Source organism: Gavia stellata, chromosome 2 (assembly GCF_030936135.1).
Source record: "Gavia stellata isolate bGavSte3 chromosome 2, bGavSte3.hap2, whole genome shotgun sequence".
NCBI classification, from domain to species: domain Eukaryota; kingdom Metazoa; phylum Chordata; class Aves; order Gaviiformes; family Gaviidae; genus Gavia; species Gavia stellata.
This window is the reverse complement of record NC_082595.1, coordinates 39,136,123-39,157,320: the sequence shown is the minus strand read 5'-3', so window position 1 is coordinate 39,157,320 and position 21,198 is coordinate 39,136,123. Positions and strand designations below refer to the sequence as shown.

The 21,198-nt window shown below is 36.6% G+C and overlaps 1 protein-coding gene across 3 annotated transcripts in view; it reads left to right on the top strand.

Moving 5' to 3' along the window:
* Positions 1-21,198, top strand: part of SHPRH (SNF2 histone linker PHD RING helicase) — a 52,606-nt gene that overhangs the window by 20,583 nt on the left and 10,825 nt on the right. For all 3 annotated transcript variants that reach the window (XM_009813506.2, XM_059828347.1, XM_059828354.1), the window contains exons 13-24: positions 904-1,025; positions 4,418-4,506; positions 6,244-6,336; positions 8,751-8,858; positions 9,858-10,000; positions 13,361-13,534; positions 13,865-13,927; positions 15,080-15,305; positions 17,857-18,000; positions 19,284-19,385; positions 20,221-20,292; positions 20,788-20,976. In XM_009813506.2, coding sequence (XP_009811808.1) covers positions 904-1,025; positions 4,418-4,506; positions 6,244-6,336; positions 8,751-8,858; positions 9,858-10,000; positions 13,361-13,534; positions 13,865-13,927; positions 15,080-15,305; positions 17,857-18,000; positions 19,284-19,385; positions 20,221-20,292; positions 20,788-20,976 — 1,525 coding nt within the window. The remainder of the gene's footprint in view (positions 1-903; positions 1,026-4,417; positions 4,507-6,243; positions 6,337-8,750; positions 8,859-9,857; positions 10,001-13,360; positions 13,535-13,864; positions 13,928-15,079; positions 15,306-17,856; positions 18,001-19,283; positions 19,386-20,220; positions 20,293-20,787; positions 20,977-21,198) is intronic.

Here is a 21,198-nt window from a genome sequence, read left to right as displayed (position 1 = left end):
CAGACAGCACAGGAGTTATGCCACATCTTACTCTACTCCACAGCACTAAACACCAAATAGTAAATGCTTCTCCTGAAGGTGAATGAGGTTGAGGAGCAGAGTTTCGGGGAGGGGAGTAGTGTCTGGTCTCACAGCAGCAATTGGTCCTAGAAGCAGTCTTAGGTCAGCTGTTACAGACTGTTGTTGCAGTTTACTCTCCTGTCTCTTCACATCAGACTTCTTCCTGCCTGGATTCTTTGTCCCTTGACCTTACTCCAAGCTATCCTTTGTGCTTCTTTCTTTCTTCTTTCTCATCCCTGTTCTTGCTTCTCCCTCTTAGCTCTCCATTTCCTGTATTTTTATGTTAAGCTAATTCTCTTCTGACTGAATTCCTCTCAAGAATTACAAATACTACAAACAAATGTAGAAAAAAGTTTAAAATGATAGTTGCTAATCTTCACTATTCTCATTCCACACATTTTCCTCTTTACCTTGACACTTCATCTGATTTGCATGTTTAGATAGGTAGCAGAGGGGAGAAATGTAGTTTCTCATAGCTGTTTCCATTTGAACAGCTTCTAGCAAAATAAGGTCTATTTTTGCTTGTTTCCAGTTTACCACTGTAACAGAAGGAGCAAAATACTTTGCCCCATGAAGGATTATTTTACCTAGTTCTAATTTTCCTCTTGTTTCTCATTTCTTTCTGGTTTTAGGAGACGTCAACATACTCAAGTTAGGGTAAAGCTTTAGCTGGAAGAAAAGCTGACAACTAGTCTTTTTTTAATAAGTAAATAAATCTCAAATAAACATTTGCACAGTGTGTTGGATGCATGTAACAATCTTTCATGCTGCACAGCATGACAGTTTTACTTCTCTAGCATTGTGGTTTTGTTTCAAATTTGAGCCATTTGGTCTCCATTTCAGCACCATGACCATGGAGGAACTGCTAACATCTCTGCAGAAGAAATGTCGAACAGAGTGTGAGGAAGCTCACCGACAGTTGGTGTGTGCCCTTAATGGCTTAGCTGGTATCCATATCATTAAAGGTAAGACTGGATGGCTGTAGCATATTCTTTATTCCTTTTAGTAGGCTAATTGTGGTTTAGGTGACACCATGTTAAAACAGTGGCTTTTCTGAATTCAGGGAAAAAGCCATAGTGCAATCCTGGGAAACTAGAGGGGCTTGTAACCGTGTTTGTAACAAAACCCAACATTTATTCTAGATGAGGGAGAAAAGAATAGGTGTAGTTTGGTGCATCTTTGAGATGTCTCAGTATTTCTGCCTTTTTTTGTTTATATTATATTCTTTCTTGATTCTACCATCTATGTGTACTGGGAAGATAAAAGAAGTCATACTTGTGTAATTGTACTTAACCTGCTTTTGTTTTATCAGTACTGCTTTCTGGGCTTCCTTTGTACCCCCTGCCATGCAAACTGCTATGCTGACTGGAATCTGTTTGCCGCTGCCTGCTATACAGCTCTGTCAATGTAGATTTTGTTTGAATTAGGAGGAAAAAAAGCTTTGAAAGGGAAACAAAAGTAATTATATTAATCTTGAATGTACCACTAAACAAAATAATAATAAATTAAAATAACTTAGTCATGAATGTGAAAGAAGTGCCTCTTTGCCAAGTACCAAGTCTTCTAAAGTTCACAAGCGGCTTGAATTCTTCCAGCTCAAGTTAAAGTTTTCCTTCAAAGAGGGTGTCTTGGTTTAAGCCCAGCTGGCAACTAAGCACCACACAGCCGCTCACTCACTCCCCCCAGGTGGGGTGGGGGAGAGAACCAGAAGAGTAAAAGTGAGAAAACTCGTGGGCTGAGATAAAAACAGTTTAATAGGTAGAGCAAAAGAACACTGCGCGGAGAAGCAAAGCGAAAGAAGGAATTCATTCACCACTTCCCGTCGGCAGGCAGGTGTTCAGCTATCTGCAGGGAAGCAGGGCTCTATCACGCGTAGCGGTTGCTCGGGAAGACAAACGCCATTACTCCGAATGTCCCCACCTTCCTTCTTCCTCCCCCGGATTTATATACTGAGCATGATGTCATATGGTATGGAATACCCCTTTGGTCAGTTGGGGTCAGCTGTCCCGGCTGTGTCCCCTCCCAACTTCCCGTGCACCCCCAGCCCACTCGCTGGTGGGGTGGGGTGAGGAGCAGAAAAGGCCTTGGTGCTGTGTGAGCCCTGCTCAGCAGTAACTAAAACATTCCTGCTTTATCAACATTGTTTCCAGCCCAAATCCAAAACACAGCCCCATACAATCCAAAACACAGCCCCATACTAGCTGCTATGAAGAAAGTTAACCCCATCCCAGCCAAAACCAGCACAGAGGAGAACAAGCAAACTGCCTGTTCTGTTACTTGTCTTACAGAAAGACTACACTGAGATTCCCTCATCTCTAGTTAGTAGGTTTGAAATACTTTGTTATGATTGCAGGATGGATATAAAATTTTTCAGATAGAATTAAGTGCTTAAAAAGATTTCTGTACAGATTAAATACTTCTAAAATACACTAGTAGCAAAAATTAAGTTTGGCCCTTTTTGAAAAGGAGATTGATGAAAATTGCATCTGGTGACAAACAAAAGCAGGACTGAGGCAGATTTCTGGTCTATAACTTTTTTTTTCCCCCCTCAGCATTACTGTTACACTTAGCCTTCTTTATCAGCAAGGAGGAAGCGCACATTGTATATAAGTAAAGCTATGAATTCATTACTAGTATAATTGAAATCTTACAGGTCTAGTTGTTACTAGTCCAGATCTAATGGTTACAGGTGAAAAAACAATAATAACACTTACTTGTTTCTACCGCTTGTCCTGCTTTTATGCTCACCCTTCTACTGTCCTTCTGTGTCCTGAGGTCAATGGTTTCATGCTGGTGGTGGCAGTGCTATGGGTAGTTGTCACCACCTGGAGTTCTTTGTTAGGAGGAATAAGATGTTTGTGTTGATGGTTTCTTCTTTCTCACTCAAGGATCCAATTAGGGTCATTTTTACGTTTGCTAGCACATGTTTACACCTTTCTCTTTCTTCATTGGTCTGCAGCTTCATGTTAACACCAAATTTAGTGTACATGATGCCTTTTATGAATGTTACATACTATTTCTTTGTTCTCTTTGTTGCCCCTAAAACCAGTTTTGTCCAGCTCTAGGTCTGCATTTCTTTGACTGTGGGTGAGTTGTTTATAGCCATGGCTTCCTTATTCACTGCCAAGCCTGTGCACCATCTCTTAGCATCCCATGGCTGTACTCTACACTGCATTCTATAGCTTTACTTTTCAAGGCCTCTGCTATTGTTGCTAGGCCTGTATTTCTCTACATTACATCATTGTGCTAGTTGTAAATATCTCATTCTAGGTAGAATAACTGCTTGTTACTGCTATCTGTATAAAGTTGTGATTGTACCACACAAAGATAAACAAAAATTAAAAAAAAAAATAATAGCCCTAGACACCTAGTGAATTAGAGAAATTGCTGTCACAGGTAAGCCAAGTAAAAGGTACAGGCAGGTCAAGACAAATTTAAAGGAGGCTTGGCAAGCCTCAACGCTGAGGCCTTGCAAATTCAGCACATAGCTTTTGGACTGTTACTAGTAATGGCAATAGTATATTGCAGGACTACACCCTTACAACTGGCAACTGTTTCAGTGTAAGAAGCAACAAATCTTGTTGAAATAGGGTTGTTAACACTTCCAGATACTTTGGAAGATGATTTTTGTTTTACTCTGTTATCTGTCTTTATACATTTCATGTCCCTGTACTTCTCCAAGTTGAAGAGTCTTCTAAGACTATTGCTGACTAAGTAAATTTCTGTCAGTTGAAAAAAGAAAATTAATTTTTTTTTTTTGCTGCTGTTCCATATGCAACTTCAATTTTGTATTTCTTTTTCAATTTATGTAATTTATTTTCTGAGAATTGATTGTGATGTTTGCAGCTTACATCAGTAGTTATGCTCTCTGCATGTATTTAATAATTTCTGCATTTTTCTTTCATTGTTTTCTTTCATTGTTTTCACTGGAAGAGTGAATAACATATTTGTAGTACAAATTTAGTAATGCATCACTGCAGTGAGTTGTAGATGTTTTTCTAGTGCAACATGTGAGATTCTTTGGACTTGGCAACTGTGAATATGTATTTTAAGCTCAAGAAGTCTACAGATCTTGCAGTCACAAAAGATAGTTAATTTGGAAACTGCTTTAGTCTTTGTAAAATATAATACTCTGTCTTTTACCAGTTTGTTTTTGTTTTCTTTTTTTTTTTGGGCGGGGTGGGGGCGTGGGGTGGGGTGGGAATGATTAGGGAAGATTTGCTGGAAGACAAGCAGATATTATACAGCCTCTCTGAAAACATCTTAGTGTGTAAGAAGTGGTGGCCAGTCATGGCTGTTTGTATATTTAAAAACCAACACTATATGTGTATGTTTTTGTTACTTTTTTTCGATTCAGGAGAATATGCATTGGCTGCAGAGTTGTACAGAGAAGTGTTACGATCATCTGAAGAGCACAAAGAAAAGCTCAAAACAGATTCCTTGCAAGTGAGTGAGGTTTCAAATGTAAAGAGACGTAGTTAAGGACTGGAATACTTTAGATTTAATTTAACAGGTCAGTTTTTCTTCCTCCCAGTGGTGTGCTGAATAACTCTTTCAGCCTGCTGTCATTATTACAGTCTTTAGCTAGGAATCTGTCCAGTGACCTTCACGTTTCCTTTTTTTAAAAAGCTACTGTATTTCTAAAAACTTTTGCTTGTAAGTCTTCATGATATCCCAGAAGCAGTGTATGATCTCCACCTGCTGTTCTTGAATAAACTTAACACGCTGAATTCCTTGTGTAAGTGACTGTGACTGCTAACATTAATGGTACTATATTACATCCTGCGAATACAGCATGCTGGATTTGCATTGAGAATGATACTAACATGCCGAATGATAAAGAATAATAAAATTGTTGCACTGTAGAAGATGTTCTCTGAAAGGGTATCAAAACATGAAAAAGATTCAAAGTGAGCTTTTTCTTTAGGAAATATATTAATGTATTTTGAATACTATGTTAAAAATATGCATATATTTTCCTGATAAAAAAGCAATGGTTCTGTAAGTAACATCTCTGTATTTCTTCAAGAAATATCAGTTCTAAATTGACCAAAATTCTCTTAAGCATAACAAGGTGTTTAAAATGTTAATGACAGATAAATAAGAAGTGATCAGTTGTCTGTTTCTCTGCTTTGCATGCTTCACTAAGTAAGTTATTCTTTGATTATCTTGTATGTGGTCATCTGATGGCTCTGTTGTGCTTCTTTGATTCTTCCTTTTCCTTTGTGACTTCCCAGGGGCATTTTTCACTTAGCATAGCCCTATCAGCATAAACTTGTTAAGCTACTTATAACAAGATTGTTAATTAAGCTGTTTTACTGGATTATGCAGTCCAATAAAGCTTTTTTTTTTCCTCAAAATGTACACTGCCTAATACTGCCTTTGTGTAATAAAACTCAGCTTCTATTGAGTACTTCCCAGTTGTGTAGGCTTAGCTCTTTAAGATAGTGGCAAACCACTGCTGGCCAATGCTCTTCAGTGGCTGAGGTAGTAATAGGGCAAAGGTGAAGTGAATCCAGGAGGTGAGAAGGGCACAAATTCATGATAGTGAAAGTTATTAGTATGAGTTTGTGCGAGATACGCCGGCAGCATAATATTAGGGGTCTAGTTGGGAATACGTAGGGTGAACCTAGGGAAGGGGAGTAGAGTTGCCTTATATTAACAATTAAGTTTATTTTCCCTAAACATAAAGTCAACTTTATTTCAGAAAAGTGAAAAACGTGAAAAATGATTGAAGCTCTTGGGAGCTTATTTTTTCCTTATACTTTATTTTGCTTTATATAGGCTAAGTGAATTGTCTCCTTATAGTATTCTGAAAGGTATTTACAAAAGAATGTGCTCTGAGATAAAGAACTTGTTTTCCATGATAGTCAAGGGCTGTTTTAATTAGGAGGGTGAGTACGGGGCAGAATCTGATGACTTGGTATCAAACTTTCTGCCTGATTTGCTTTTGAGGTGTTGAAGAAGGTCTTCTTAATGTTTCATTTCCTACCTCAGTAAAATGAGGAAAAGAATGTTTATTTTCTCTATAGGACGCTTCCAGATTAACAGAGAAAAAATAAAACTAATTTTAAATGAATACTAATTTCTTGCTGTAAGCTTTCATTGCTGTTTAAGCTTTTCTTGTCACAGATGTTGCAATGTATTTTTTTCATGATTGCTGTTGACTTTGTGTATATTTAGAGACTTCATTCTACACACAATTTGATGGAATTGTTGTTGGCAAAGCACCCAGGAATTCCTCCGACTTTGCGTGATAGCCGACTTGCAGAAGAGGTAAACATTATTCATTTTTATATAAATACATTTTGAAGAGCACCTTTTTATTTTTTATCCTTCAATATTTTCTGTAGCTAAAGAAATAATGGTAGATAGCTTTCAAGTTAACTGTGTACATTTTCTTTCAGGTTAGTAAAATCAAGAGTTGTTTAGCGTGTGAGATGAGAGCAGAAATGTCAAGTAAAATGCTGCTGTTCTGAGCGCTTGGTGATCTCTGTTGTGTAGTGAGTGTGTTTTATGGAAGTTTTAATAATTTTTATCTCTAGAATGTTATTTACCCACCCCCACATTGTTTTGGTGGAAATAACTTACATAGATGTTACTGATAAAGAATGCATCATCCTGAATTCTTTTGAGTCCTTTATTTCCTCACATTGTCTTTAGCTTTTCTCATTTTAATTGCAGATAATCAGTCTTCCCTAGGTGAAGTTTATTTTTCTTGCATAGGTGCCCTCCATTCCAAAACGCTTCCCCATCTCCTAGTAAATATTAGCTACTACTGTCCAATGCATCTTCTAAGATCTGGAGCTGTTTTTCTACCTCTCTCTTTGGTCCTGTGTGTGGTACTGATAATATCTTCTTTGAAACCTCATTGAGAAGGTCTTGATTTCCGGTGTTCTTCATAGCCTAAAGTTTGCCAGTGGCGTCTGTCCAGGCTCTCCCTGTATTACTTATATTGTACTCGCATGCCCTACAGCAGCTGGTTCATCCCTGTCACTCTTGGACTGCCTAAACATCTAGAAAGGTTGACCATCTTTGGCCAGATAAGCAAGTCACTGCATGTTACTTCCCGTGTGCATAAGCCTGTTTAACTATATCTTTAATCTTAACTGGAGAAATACCTGGTAAGATAGCTGGGATCACTGTTCCCCACTGGTTACTTGTAGTGGACATATGGACCACGTTTGCAAATGAACATCATTATTGTGGCATCATTTGGGTTGGAAAGGACCTTGGGAAGTCTCTAGGGGAACCTCTCCCTCAGAGCAGGGTCAACACTGATTTCTGACCAGGTAGCTCAGGGCTTTATCCAATTAGGCTGTTAAAATCTCCAAGGAAAGAGATTTCACAACTTACCTGAGCAACCTGTTCCAATACTTCATAATCCTGATAGAGGGGGAAAAAAAATTCACATAGAACCTCCTGTTCCAATTTATAGCCATTGTCCCTTGTTCACTTGCCGTGTAATTCAGTAAAGTGCCTGGCTCCCTCTTCTCGGTGACTTCCTTTTGGCTGCTGGAAGGCTGCTATTTTGTACCCTCTAAGCTTTCCTCTCCAAGCTGGACAAGCCCGGTTCTTTCAGCCTCTCCCAGTTATGTGGTGGTGATCAGTATCTGTCTTATTATTTGGATATCTTGTGATATTTTATAATTTTTATGCAAATTCTATGCATAGGTAACATTTTTTTCTGTTTTAATGAGACTTGTTCTCTTAAATATTTAAAGGAGTTTCTACCAGCCTTTATAGAAATACTGCCCATTTTTTTTATTGACCTGTAACTCTAGCAATTTTTTATCTCCCCTTCTCCTGACATTATTGTTAAGAGGAGGATTGGAAAATTTGAATTTTGTTTATAAATGTGAAGCAGAGATTGGTTTTCATAGCTATCTTTTGCCAGTAGCTCGTCTGAATACCTCAGAGTCCTGCCCACTCCTGGCAAACTGAGCTCCCTCTGTAACAGTAATTATCTTGATAGTAGCAAACAAAAAGAAGAAAGACTTAAACACACCCTAAAATGCACAAAATAAAGATATCTAGTGAAATCAGAATGTAATGGTGAAAGATACGTGTGTGTGTGTACATGTTATTTGTAAGAAATATAAGTTATTTGTTCATCAGTTTTTAAAATATCAACTAAACTGTTAGTGATTATATTGTGGAGACACCTGCATACTAAGAGGGGTTTTCACTGTCAGAAGTAATTTTTATTGAAAAGTTATATGCAATGCACCTAAAAATGAAGAGATTTAAAGTTTTCTTGTTATTTTATGGGTATTATATGTAAGTAAGTTAAATTGTCCTGTTCTCAGATTGTTCTAGGATCTTTTTATTGTTTACTTATTCAATACAATATGTTTTAATATACAGAGAAGTAAGAATTATAAATTAAATTACAGTTCCTTTTTGTAATGCAGTGTATTCCTATTGTGTTGTTTGGGCTAGTCCAAAAGCAAAATTGCATAGTTAGCACCTTTGTAGTAGTTTGTCTTTTCAAATATTTTTTGGGCTTACTAGTAAATGCTAGATTCCAGAGGAAAAAATTAATGCTAAATATTGCTGACAAATTAAAGTGGGTAGCGTGTAGGTAGCTAACCATTTTAAAACACTATGATAGCTGGGGAGTTTTTGCTTTTTCAATTATTCCTCATAAATATGAGTTGTGCATAACTTGAGCTCACATTTTCATACAGGCAGAACAGCTTCGACAGCATTATATGAGTAAATCTAATGCAGAAGTTGCAGAAGCCCATCAGGCCTTACAGCCAGTTCTTCAGACTATTCGGGAGCTCCAGAGAAAGGCAGGTACCTCTTACATACTTAGTCTCAGAATTTTGAGATTTTTTTTTAATATTATTTTCATGTGTTTATCCAGAACTCTAGCTGTTTAACAGTTCTTTGAAGGCCTATTTGGAATGGGACTTTGGCAGTGTGCACGTGTGCACACAGAGCCCCAAAACATATCTGTGTTCCTCGCGTAGAGGCACGCAGTACTTGATGAACAGATGACTAAAAAAAAGTAGTACATGGTGGAATGATTCCAGTAAAGTTTAACACCATGCTTGATTTTTACATTAACTGTGTGTCACTTGTAATTTAGGTAAAGAAGTTACAGGTTTTGGCTTTGAAACATTTCTGTGGTGTATCAGATGGTATTTCAGTTCCTTTGAAAGTAACTGTTCTTTGACATGCATTTGGTCATCGTGCTTAAGGCTTAACTGTGTTTAGTCAGTATGACAATTCAGGTTTCATGGGAAGGTGCAAGCCCTTAATGAATTGATGAACACCTGAGTTGAAATGCTGCTTGTTACTTGCATAATAATAAAGAAATAATAGCAAAATGGGGACAAATGGCACATGAGGAAGTAAACTTCCGCATCATCTTTCACCATTTAAAATTATAAGGTCACTTCCATGTTGATCTTTATTAATTTCAGAGAGCTTGCTTTCTCTGATTAAATGATCCTTTCATCTCTTTTTGAGAGAGAGAGAGAAAGAGGGAACTTCGAGATTATGATATCTGTATGTGGCTATTCTGTGTAGATGGCCTTGGTGAATCTAACTCTACTGAAGCAATTTGAAGGTGTGGAAGTAGATGAGAATGTAGGAAATTTCTTAATCATGTATTCACTTAAACAGGAAAGGGGATATTTTTTGAGCATACTCTCATCTTCCACTTTCCATGGAGTTTACCAGTCTGTGTTTGAGTGCGGCCGAGAGAGCAGTATAAGCCTCTGCTGCAATGAGTAAATTGGTTGCTTGTTGAATGTTCATGGATAAAACTGTTCTTTTGCATACAGGTACATTCAGGTTCTCCTTGGTGGTTGGATGTCATCCAGACAGCAATACAGTATGCCATCGATGAGGAGCTTGTTCAACGTGTGCAAAACGAAATAACCAGCAACTACAAACAGCAGATTAATAAACTCTCCATGGCAGAGAAGTAAGAGAATAGCTAAAATAGGCTAATGAATACAGTTAAGTCTGCTCAAGTCCTCTTATCAGTTTGTGCTAAGAGTTGCAATTAAATAGCAGGCATTTTGCTTCAGAGCATCTGGACTGCAATTACGTTTCAAGAAGTCCCTCAAAAAGTGTAACTAGATAAACTTAGAAAGAAAAGCAGGAGAATTACAGTTTTCTCCTAGATGAGCATTCTTTTAAATGTTCCTTTGTATTATCTACTGTGGTTTTACAGTCTTCTGTACTCAAGCAACTGCTGAACAAGAAAGTTTCAAAGTTTATTGCGTTAAAATTGAGTAACCTCAAATGCTTAAATGAAAGGTAGACAGACAATATCTGAAAATCCTTGTGTAACAGCTTAAAATAGCATCACTGTTTTTTTCTGAGCAAAGAATTTTGGTTTGGTTTCATGTTAGAGACCACAGTACCACTGTTGTTGTGTGCAATTATAGAATGATGGATTGGAAGGGACATCTAGAGGTCACCTAGACCAACCCCCAGCTTATAGATCCAGACCCATGCTCAGAGATTCAACCCAATCAGGTTGCACAGGGATTTTGTACTGTTGAGTTTAGGGTATCTCCAAAGAGGGAGATTTCATAGCTTCTGTGTGAAGCATGTTCCAGTATTTGACCCATCTGGTGGGGAAAAAAAACCCAAAAAACTCCTATCTAGTTAATGTTTCCTGTGTTACATCTTGTGTCTGTGGTCCCTTGTCCTTTCACCATGTGCCTTTGCGAAAAGTTTGGCTCAGTCTTTGCTGTACCTTCCAGTTAGATAGATGTAGAAAACAGTAAGGTCTCCCCTGAGCAATCCCATTTTAAGGCTGAATAAACTTTTTTCTCCCAGCCTCCTCTTGTACGTTCTGTGTTCCAGCTCCGTAAGTTCATCACAGAAAAGGGAGACATAGGAAGGAGAGTGTTCTCACTGTTTAACTTCAGGCAGTTTTCTGAGATACATGAACAATCCTTATGCTCTTAAATATCAATCTTTCTGAATCATGTTTTAGTTAAATACACATTTTTAATTATATATATATAAAAAAATCTAAAAATAGATGTATATAAATGCATGTACATATGTATATAAATATCTAATGTGTATATAAAATGTGTATGTGTGTATAAATTTAAATACTTAAAATATGCACAGATTTTAATTCAATATTTAAAGACATATCCTCCAGTATGACTACTCTGTTATCATGATCCCAGAAGGTGGCAATTCCTTGTCCTTGCTGGAAGTAAGCATATGTTTTACTTTTCAGTACTTAACATAGTTCTATTGAAAAATCTAAATAAAGATACAAAACTTTGCCTCTCTTTCTTCAAAACTCAGAATTATGCTGAGAAGGAAGAAAGAAATTCTGTCTCTTCAAAATGGATATTGGGGCCACCCAGCTGGAAAGTAGCTTTGCAGAAAGGGACCTTGGGGGTTTGGGTGGACACCAAGTTTGCCCTTGCAGCAAAGAAGGCTAATGGTATCCTGGAGTGCATTAGACAAAGCATTGCCAGCAGGTTGAGGGAAGTGATCCTTTCTGTCTCTCAGTGCTGATGAGGCCACACCTGGAGTACTCTTGTGTCCAGTTCTGGGCTCTCCAGTACAAGGGAGAGATGGACATACTGGAGAGAGTCCAACAAAGGGCCAAGAAGGTGATGAAAGGACTGGAGCATCTCTCATATAAGGAAAGGCTGAGAGAGCTGGGACTGTTCAGCAGCTCAGGGGGATCTTCTCATTGCATATAAATACCTAAAGGGAGGGTGCAAGAAAGATGGAGCCAGGCTCTTTTGAGTCATGCTCAGTGACAGCACAAGAGGCAGTGGGCACAAACTGAAACACATGAGGTTCCCTCTGAACATCAGGAAACGCTTTTTTACTGCGAGGGTGACTGAGCACTTGCACAGGTTGCCCAGAGAGGCTGTGGAGTCTCCATCCTTGGAGATATTCAAAAGCTGTCTGGGTATGGTCCTGGGCAACCAGCTCTAGGTGGCCCTGTTTGAGGAGAGGTGTTGGACCAGAGAAGCTCCAGAGGTCCCTTCCAAACTCAACCAGTCTGTGAGTCTGTGATGTGAATGTTTCATGGTTAAGTGTTACTTGAGAATGATGGCATCTCATTCTGGTCAAAATAAACTTGAGAAAGGATTGTTTGCATGTTCACACTGAGCTCATGTGCCTGTGCATCTATCTATATGCTTGCTTGTGTCGTATTGGAAAAAAACAGATTTTTTTCTCACTTGAAATTAGCTGTTTAGGAAGTATCTTTTTAAATTGTTGCTGCTTACTGGTTGTATAACTTCAGACAAGCTATCTGCAACTCAACTGTTTCTTTTATAAATAGGGATAAAACTTATTTCCTTTTAAATTTATTTTAGCATATGCATTAAAAACTTAAACAGCATCTTATGAAGTATTGCTGGTCAGTGGTGGAAGCAACAAGTGCTAATCTCTAGTTGAGTATTAGAGATGGTTAATTCAGGGTATAGTGAGGGAGATTTTCATAAACCTGGAATATTTGGCAACTGACAAGAGACCTGTGATTGCAATTTACATGTCTTTTCAGACTACCTGGTTAGGCAAACTCATCTATTTTATTTTAAAATACATATTGCTTAAGTAGGTCATTTTAAATGCTAAACTTTAGTAGTGTTGTTAAACCTGTGCTTTTCTCTCCACACTTTACAACAGAGATGTTTTGGATTAAACTTCCCGTGTGGGGTAGAACCACAGTCTTGTAATACACTGTTGTGTATAAGAATGCCAGACCTTGTGTGAATGGAGCACTCTCAGCAAGAGACCTCTGCTCACAGGAAAAGCACAGTATGAGAAGTGCTTAACTGGTGTTCATGTTCCTGCTCCAATTGTGAAAGACAGCTAGGTTTTAGGAAAGCAGTTCACTGTCATGTCCATTCAATAATTTTAATTTTGAAAGCTAACTTGCAAAATGCAGTATATTTTTGTGACGGGTATGTGTCTGCTGTGAATTGCACAAGTGCATTGAAAATCTGTTGGCCAACAGATGCAAATAAGACTATAGTATGTGCAGTTGTTTACCTTTAGTAGATTTGCATTGTGGTCCAGAAAGTTGCAGGTTAGTGTTGACTACTAATATTCGGTCGCATCTTTCAAGTCGTGGAAAATACCAGACATGGTCTCAGGGGATACAATGGAATTATTTCTAATAGATAGCATTAAATGTAGTAGTAATGAGCATTTGCTTACGATATGAACTTCGTGTGTTGTCCTACGTTGCTATTTAGCTATTTCTCTTATACTTCAAAAATACTGAATTAAGTTTGGATTCGGTGCCTCAGTATGCATTTAGTTCTCTTTTTCTTTAAATCAGATTCCGTGACTGCAGAGGCCTTCAATACCTGCTCACAACCCAGCTGGAGGAAGTGAAGAAGTTCCAGAAGATTGTAAGAGAAGCAGTGAAAAACTTAGAAGGCCCTCCCTCTAAGCAGGTTATTGAGGCTGCCACTATCTGCCATTTGCGACCTGTTAGACTGCCACTTAACAAGTATGTCTTGAAAATAGAAAATATACTTTAAAGGTGTATTAGTCAATTTTCCTTCATTTGAAATAAGAAGAGATTAAAGTCTTTATTCTGTACTCAGGGTTTGTATGCATACAGATACCACAGATCCATTTGTTAGAAGCATGACTTGACTTTGGTTTTATTCTTACAAAATCTTTTCCTGTCAGTTATTATATCAAATGTACATAAGGCTGTTAAATTGTTCTTTAAGGACTTTGTGACATTTTCTATGTTGGAATAGGGAATTACAGGAATTGCTTTGGTTTCTGATGAAATTCTGAGTGCTTCTGTTTTCAATCTTCTGTATTGCAGCTGTGTCTTTTGTAAGGCTGATGAGTTGTTCACTGAATACGAGTCGAAGCTCTTTTCTCATACGTAAGTTCATAGCTTTATAAACTTCGCACTATCAAAAAAAAAAGTTGGATTGTTTTATATTTTCTACTTTAAGTTTTCTGAAATAACTTTATGAACAAATTACAGCAACTTCTTGCTAGTGGCCTTGATAGCAATGTTAGTCAGGTTTCATTTTCTACGTAAATTTAATCTGAAAAAGTTGTGTACAATGAGCGAATACATGCCACTTTTTCTCAAGCTGCTATAATATGACCATACATTTGAAACTAAGTGTTGAAGTGTTCAGAAAGTGTGTGTATAAATACAAGTATGCCAATTAAACGCATATTCCTGTTTGTACAAATACTTATTTGCAGTCCAATTGCAAATGGTATAATACCATACTTGTTCATAGATTTATTTTTTTTAATTCTGTATAATTCATAAAGTAAGAAAATTTGACTAAAGCTACAATGAGAGAGATTTCAGACATGAATGCAGCTGTGAGCTGAAATAAAGGTTGCACCAATTTGTGGTGTGAGAGAAGTAATGCATAGTGGACAGTACTGAGGGGCATAGATTACAGCCCTCTGCATGCTTTCTCTTTGACTTTTATCTCTCATATCCCTCACAATGTCAAAACTGGATTAAAAAATCTTGAGGTCACTGAGAAAACATTTTGAAAAGTCTTTACCAGTGGGAGCTCTGTTACCTAATGATTGCTGGAATCATTAGGAAATGTTAGTGTGTTTCTGAATTAGCATTGTTTGTCAAGGAGGGAACTAGGAAGCTGTAGTGTTCTTAAAAAGTGCAATATACAGCAAATTTTGTATCGGAGTTTAACTGCAACTCTTGGTGATTTAAGAAGTCAGAATTGCAATTTTTTTTAAATGAATGTGACATTAATAATTAATAACTACTGAAAGATAATTAAGATGCGTAAGCCTTTACGAAAGCTATTGATGATTTTGAGCTGACAAAATGGTCCGTACAGTGATTTAATAGCTGGTACTGAGGTCACTGTGTTCAAAGCAAGCTTTTGGGGTATCAGGTAATAAAACAGCTGTTTATATTTGTTTGGTTTGCTTTATCCTTTAATTAAATATTAGAAGGCTGAAATACATGGTGAATAAGTAGAAATGGATGTGGAAGTACAAAATCAGTGATAAGTATTGTGTTGGGTTTGTTTTTAAGTGTTAAAGGCCAAATGGCAATATTTGAGGAGATGATAGAAGATGAAGAAGGGCTTGTTGATGACCGTTTGCCCACCACAAGTAGGGGACTGTGGGCGACCAGTGAAACTGAACGTGCCTTGAAAGCTATTCTCTCCTTTGCCAAAGCTCACCGAATGGATGTTAAGCTCACCGAAGAAGGAAGCATATTTCTGGAACTCTTTGAAGCGTGGAAAAAGGAGTATAAGGTACAGTAAATGAGATGGTGACAGAACAGTTATGTAGTCCACTTAATGTAATATAAACAAATTTAAGCTGAATATGAACAAATCTAAGTTGTATTCCTGAAATTAGGGTTTGCCTACACAAAGCTTTTTCACAGTGCTTACTACAGGATTTGATTTAAAATGGTTTATATATGATTTAAGAGTTTCTAAAAGCTATACTGGCTACTAAGCAAATCAGTAAGTAATGTAATTGCATCTATTAAGACAGTACACAGATATAATTAAATGTGTTCATCTGTTTAGTTAAATCAGAATGTAGCAAGACTCAGCAAATCGAACGTTGGTTCATTCTGTTTTTAGTTTACCTTGTCTTGTGCTAGCTACAGATGTCTGTTGACTATTGCTTTATTTCCTGGATCTGGTTTATTACACAATGTAACCTGAAATAATTAGTCTCCTGTTGTTTGGATCAGAGAGAACTACAGGAGTATACTATGGCTTTCTTCATGCATATTCGTGCGTCTGTGTTTCCTTGCAGTGAATACATACCAGTGATGGAGAAAGGGGAAGAGCTGTTGCACACAAGGGTCTCATCCTGTCTTACAGCTTAGGTGTAATCAAAAGCATTTTCTCTTGAATACTTCTCCTCATTTTTAATGAACACAGACTTCAGCTTCAGTACGAGAAACTTGGTACTCTAGTGTCAGGCTTATTGACTCTTTCATACATTCTTTTTTCTTTTTTTTTTTCATGTGGTCTGACATGAGAGGAAATTCCTGTTCCTTGAAAGGTTTTCCCTCCTGTGTTCTTTCTCCCAGGCCTTCTGTTTCATGATTCTAGGAAATTGTCACTTAACTTGCTTTCTCCTAGGAGGTTTTCAAAAAGCAAAGATACTTCTTGCAGAAGTATGCTATCCAAGACTTTAAACATTGGTTATTAGCTTTAGTCCATAGAAGAAGAGGTGATAGTCTGGAGAGTGATTTACTTTATGTATCTTAGACTAACTGATGGAATTCAGTCTGTCTTTGTTTTTCAGCAGGCTTGGTTTTTGATCACCTACTTTCCTCAAATTGGTGGCACTACTTAGGAGTGGGACTTAACCTGGAGCTGCCTTAAAAAAAATTACTAGGTTACAGTGTAACACAGTGCAAAATCTTTTTAAACAAAATGGCATCTCAATCACCATTTAGGTATCTGATAGTTAAAGTTATTAAACACCTAATAAAGTTGTGCTGCTCTCACAAAGTCAGGTCACTTGCTGATGGTACCAAAACGCTGTTTGGAGATTAATGACCCTAGCTGTTCTCATGCTTCATTATTTTATGTCCTCGGCTTGTAGCAGTTCACAAAAGGAGGAGGACATAAGGTAACCAGTTACCAAGGCATTGCTATGTGTTGGGGATTTTCTGCTGCAAGAAGGGAACACAATCTCTTCATGTCCTTTTACTTTAGGAAACAAAAGGTGTGACTAATATGCCAATGAGAATGAAAATAGTGCCATTATGATTCCATCTGCCGTGACTTGAAAATGCTGATTCAATTTTCTGTAATCTACATTGAGCTACAGGGATGATACTTTGTAAAATAACCCAGAAATCTAAAAGAAGCTTCTTTTTTTTAAGAAAAAGTAATTTTAGTTTAGTTTCCCCCTAATTTTAGTTTAGTTTCTTTAGTTTTGGGGGAGTAAGTTCCTTTCAGCTTATTCTCTGTCCTTACCCTGTATGCCAGGTTTAATACATAGTAATTTTTTGTTTGTAATCTAGGCATGGCTCAAAACAAGTCTTTCTTGAGCTAAAAGAAAAACTCCAACCAACCAACCAACCATCACACCCCCCAGCAGCTGAGTCTTTAGAAATATCTTTACAATTGAAAAATCAGAAATCAACAAACAGTAATTTTTGGCATTTGCAAAAGGTCTTAGAGTTTCAGTAATGTCACTGAAGATTTTGTATAAAATATGTAAATAGTGGAAAGCTTGGGAAGAAGCATTTTTACAGTATTACCAATAATTTTAAAATGTCGCTTTATTGTATACTTCCAGTTGTAGCCATTTCTTTTGTAGAAAGCCAGAATTTACTTTTTCCTGAGAGAATTTAATACGATGTGATCTTCACGTTGTGCTCATCTGTGCTTTTATCAAGACCACTCAAACTGTTAACATTTCTTTAAAACATACTTCATCTTTAAGAAGCAATCTTATTACTATAATAGTTAACTGTTTAAAATTGCTTAATCATTCTTCCTTATTTTATTCAGCATTTGCTAAGTCTTGCAAGGCATTTTGTTTCTGAACTTTCAGTTGCATTTGTTATTGCAATGGTCATAGTTGTAGAAGAAATGAGAGATAGCTGTTTATAGTTGTTCATAAAGAGAGACTGGAAAAGAAAGCAGGCAAGATGATCTCTCTACTGTTTGTTTTCCTTCATAAGTTGTTGTTGTTGTGGCTGAATTACTGTAAAGAAATATTTTCCCTTACTCCAAAAAGATTTTCACATTATACATTGTATACCAGAGTCATATAAAGGGAACTAAACTCAGTTCTGCTACTAATTTGTTCAGGCTTTTCTTACAGTTACTTCACGAATATTGGATGGTACTGAGGGATCACGTGTCTGCTATTGATGAACTGGCAATGGCTACAGAGCGGCTGAGAGTGCGTCATCCTGATGAGCCAAAACCAAATCCACCAGTTCTCCACATCATAGAACCGCATGAGGTAAAGTACTTGGCAGGAAAGAAGTGGGTTTTTTCTGAAAGAACCTACCTCCTACAAAAATAAAATCTATATCTAGATATATGTATAAGGTCTATAATGTGCCTCTGTTTCCATTTCAGAAAGCCTTGGTGGAGTAATGAGTTCCTATCTATTTCTACATTCAGTGAATGGGCCTTTTTGAGCTTCTAAATCTCTTATTTTGATATATTTTTGTCAGCCTTCTGACTATGAGTGGCATGTTTCCAAAAGACTGCTGTCCTTCCAGCAGCAGGTCAATGGCTCTGGGACCTTTCTCTACAATTGCCCAGTTTTCCAAGCTGGTGGAAAATTAAGTTGACCTGATTTCTCACCCATATTGCTACTTGCCACAAGGACCTAAAAAAAAGCAGTGAAAACCTAAAAGACAAATCTTTTTTCAGTATCTTGAAATTTCTGAGCCACCTCTGAGACACTTTCTGTTCATGAACATAGAGAAAATGCTGGGTTGATTTAACATTTTAATTTTTTTTTTTTTTGCACCAATAGAAATATGTTTTCAATAGAAACTTTTTGTGCTTTTTTCAGGGCTTCTTTTTCTTCTGTAGGGAATTAGCTATTTCACCTGTGTATTAAAGCAGTTTGTAAAATGGAGCACTTTGCTTAACAAATGTTTAACAAAGTCTAAGATTCATGTATGTATTTGCAACAATAAAAGACACACCCATTACTTTAGCCTTCTTCCTTCGGGTGCTTGCCTCTTGTGTAGTATTAATAACTACACCACTACCAACTGTAATTAATCTAAAAAGGAGTCAGCTTGATGTTTCTATCTTTGTATGGGTTAAATGAAAAGTGAAAGCTTCTAAGAAGTATAAAGAAAGTAATTAATTGTTTCTTACACATTGTTTTTTGTAACCAGCAGTAGAGTCTAGGATCTATTTGGCTGTAAGAAGATAGATGATAAATTGAATGAAGCTTGAAAGAAACTTAAAAAGTAAAGTTACTTTAAATTGGTTTTGTCTCTGGAAAGAACCAATAATGCAAATAAAACAATAAAGAGAAAGAGACCCTCCTGGGTCTCAGCCCATTTACAGTACTGTGTTCATACTGGGTACAGGAAAGGAATAGATAATCAATTTTGCTTGGGGAGAAGCACATCTTGAATTTATAGAATGAGCTGTTCTTCCAAGTGTCCCCAGTAAATTATACAGTTGAATTTTGCCAAAAAATGAATTTAAGCCTTATTGTAAAACTTAACTATTTTTTTCTTTTTTTAAAAAATGTTTTTTATACTGTTTCCATAGGTAGAGCAAAATCGAGTGAAACTTTTGAATGACAAGGCAGTTGCCAAATCACAGCTTCAAAAGAAATTAGGACAACTTCTGTATCTCACTAATCTGGAGAAAGTAGGTTTACGGTTCCTTGGTCTTCAACAAAGTGATGTACTCTCTGTAGCTAGTAGAAATAACCTACTGTTATTTTATTTAAAATTTATGTTTTAAAGAAAATGTATTTTCTGTAAAGATTCATTACATGTTGGAATACAGTGTGTTGTTCTTTGTGTTATTGCATAGTCATAAGATTACTTATTACATTATATATTTTGGATATTTGCTTAGGTACACAGTTATAAAACTATGAACTAGTTTTCTATGGTTAAAACTTTCATTAAAACTAACTCGGCCATGTTTAGTAAAAGCCTTGTAAAATTATGTACTTCTCCACATATCCTTGCTATTTTACAAAGACCTTACCTTCTTAAACAGAAGGACAAAGCAGGTTTGTAGGTCAAAGAAGTGAAAAAAAAAAACCAAAACTCAGAACCAGACAAACCCCATGTATGTTACATTATTTTAATCATTCCAGTAAGTACAATTATGAATAAATAAGCATAGTTAAGCATGATTAAGTATATGTAAGTGTTTTTACAACAATTTAAAGCTGATGATAGAAAATATGAAGAGCTTGTATTTTACCAGGATTTTTCAAAGCTGTAGCAGATGCAGATGCCATCTGAAGGACTGCAGTATGAACAGTGCTCCTTTTACTTAGCATAAATTACATATTTTTTAAATTCCTCAAGGTAGACTTATTTATTCATGAATAATGTTTTTTAATTTGCTCACACACTTTTTTTTTTAGGGACTTTATTATTCATTTTTTCTAGAAGCTTGTTTTAAATATATAATAACTTTTTATTTGTTGAAACACAAAGTTGTTTGGTTTTTTTCTACTTTATAGTCTCAGGATAAAACTACTGGGGGAGTTAACCCAGAACCATGTCCGATCTGTGCACGTCAGCTGGGAAAACAGGTAAGATATTTAGTAAGTAGGTTTTTGTTTTCAGAACATCTTTACCTAGATCTGAGTCAGTTGTGTGTCAAATATTCAACATCTGATTTTAAATGAACATTGTATTGCAACAGGGGAAATAAGCCCTTTCCAGCCTGTCCCCTGAATCTGTGTACTTAACCTATACATTATGAATCGTCATTCATAGAAATGAAAGACTATAATATCTATCTTCCAGTTTAAAACTGGGAAAATGCAAGAAATGAACAATAAATGCAGAGAACTTCTGTGGATCATGAATCTTTCTGTGCTGGAAAACTTTGAAATCCAGGCTTTTTAGCAGCTGGAGTGCTAAAAATTCTAAAAGTCTTCAATTTTAATCTGATTAGTTTCATGAAAGTAAAGTAGTATTTCTATGAAAATGTAATTTATCATGTATTAGTACACTGTTTTTCTTATGCATTGATCCAAAACTGATACTGTGGTTTATTGTTTTTTTTTTAATTCCCTGCATAGTGGGCAGTGCTGACATGTGGACATTGTTTTTGTAATGAGTGTGTAGCTATCATCATAGAACAGTACAGCGTTGGCACCCGCCGGAGTTCAATTAAATGTGCCATTTGCAGGCAGACAACATCTCATAAAGAAATATCGTATGTCTTCACTGCAGAAACTGCAAATCAGGAGGACGATATTCCTGTAAAGGTATGTTGTTTATGCAAGCTTTATGGCCCAAACTTTCAGCAGTGCATATTTGTTGTGTTTTGTTGCATACTGCATTTAGGCAAATAAATCTACCATATAATTTTATAAGTAGCTTCACTTTTATGATTAGTTTTGTTTATAACGGGTATAGTGTTTTTTTTCTTTTGAATTGAACATGATTTATATAGGCCTTTCTTATAGTGTAATCAATGTTTTTGCATC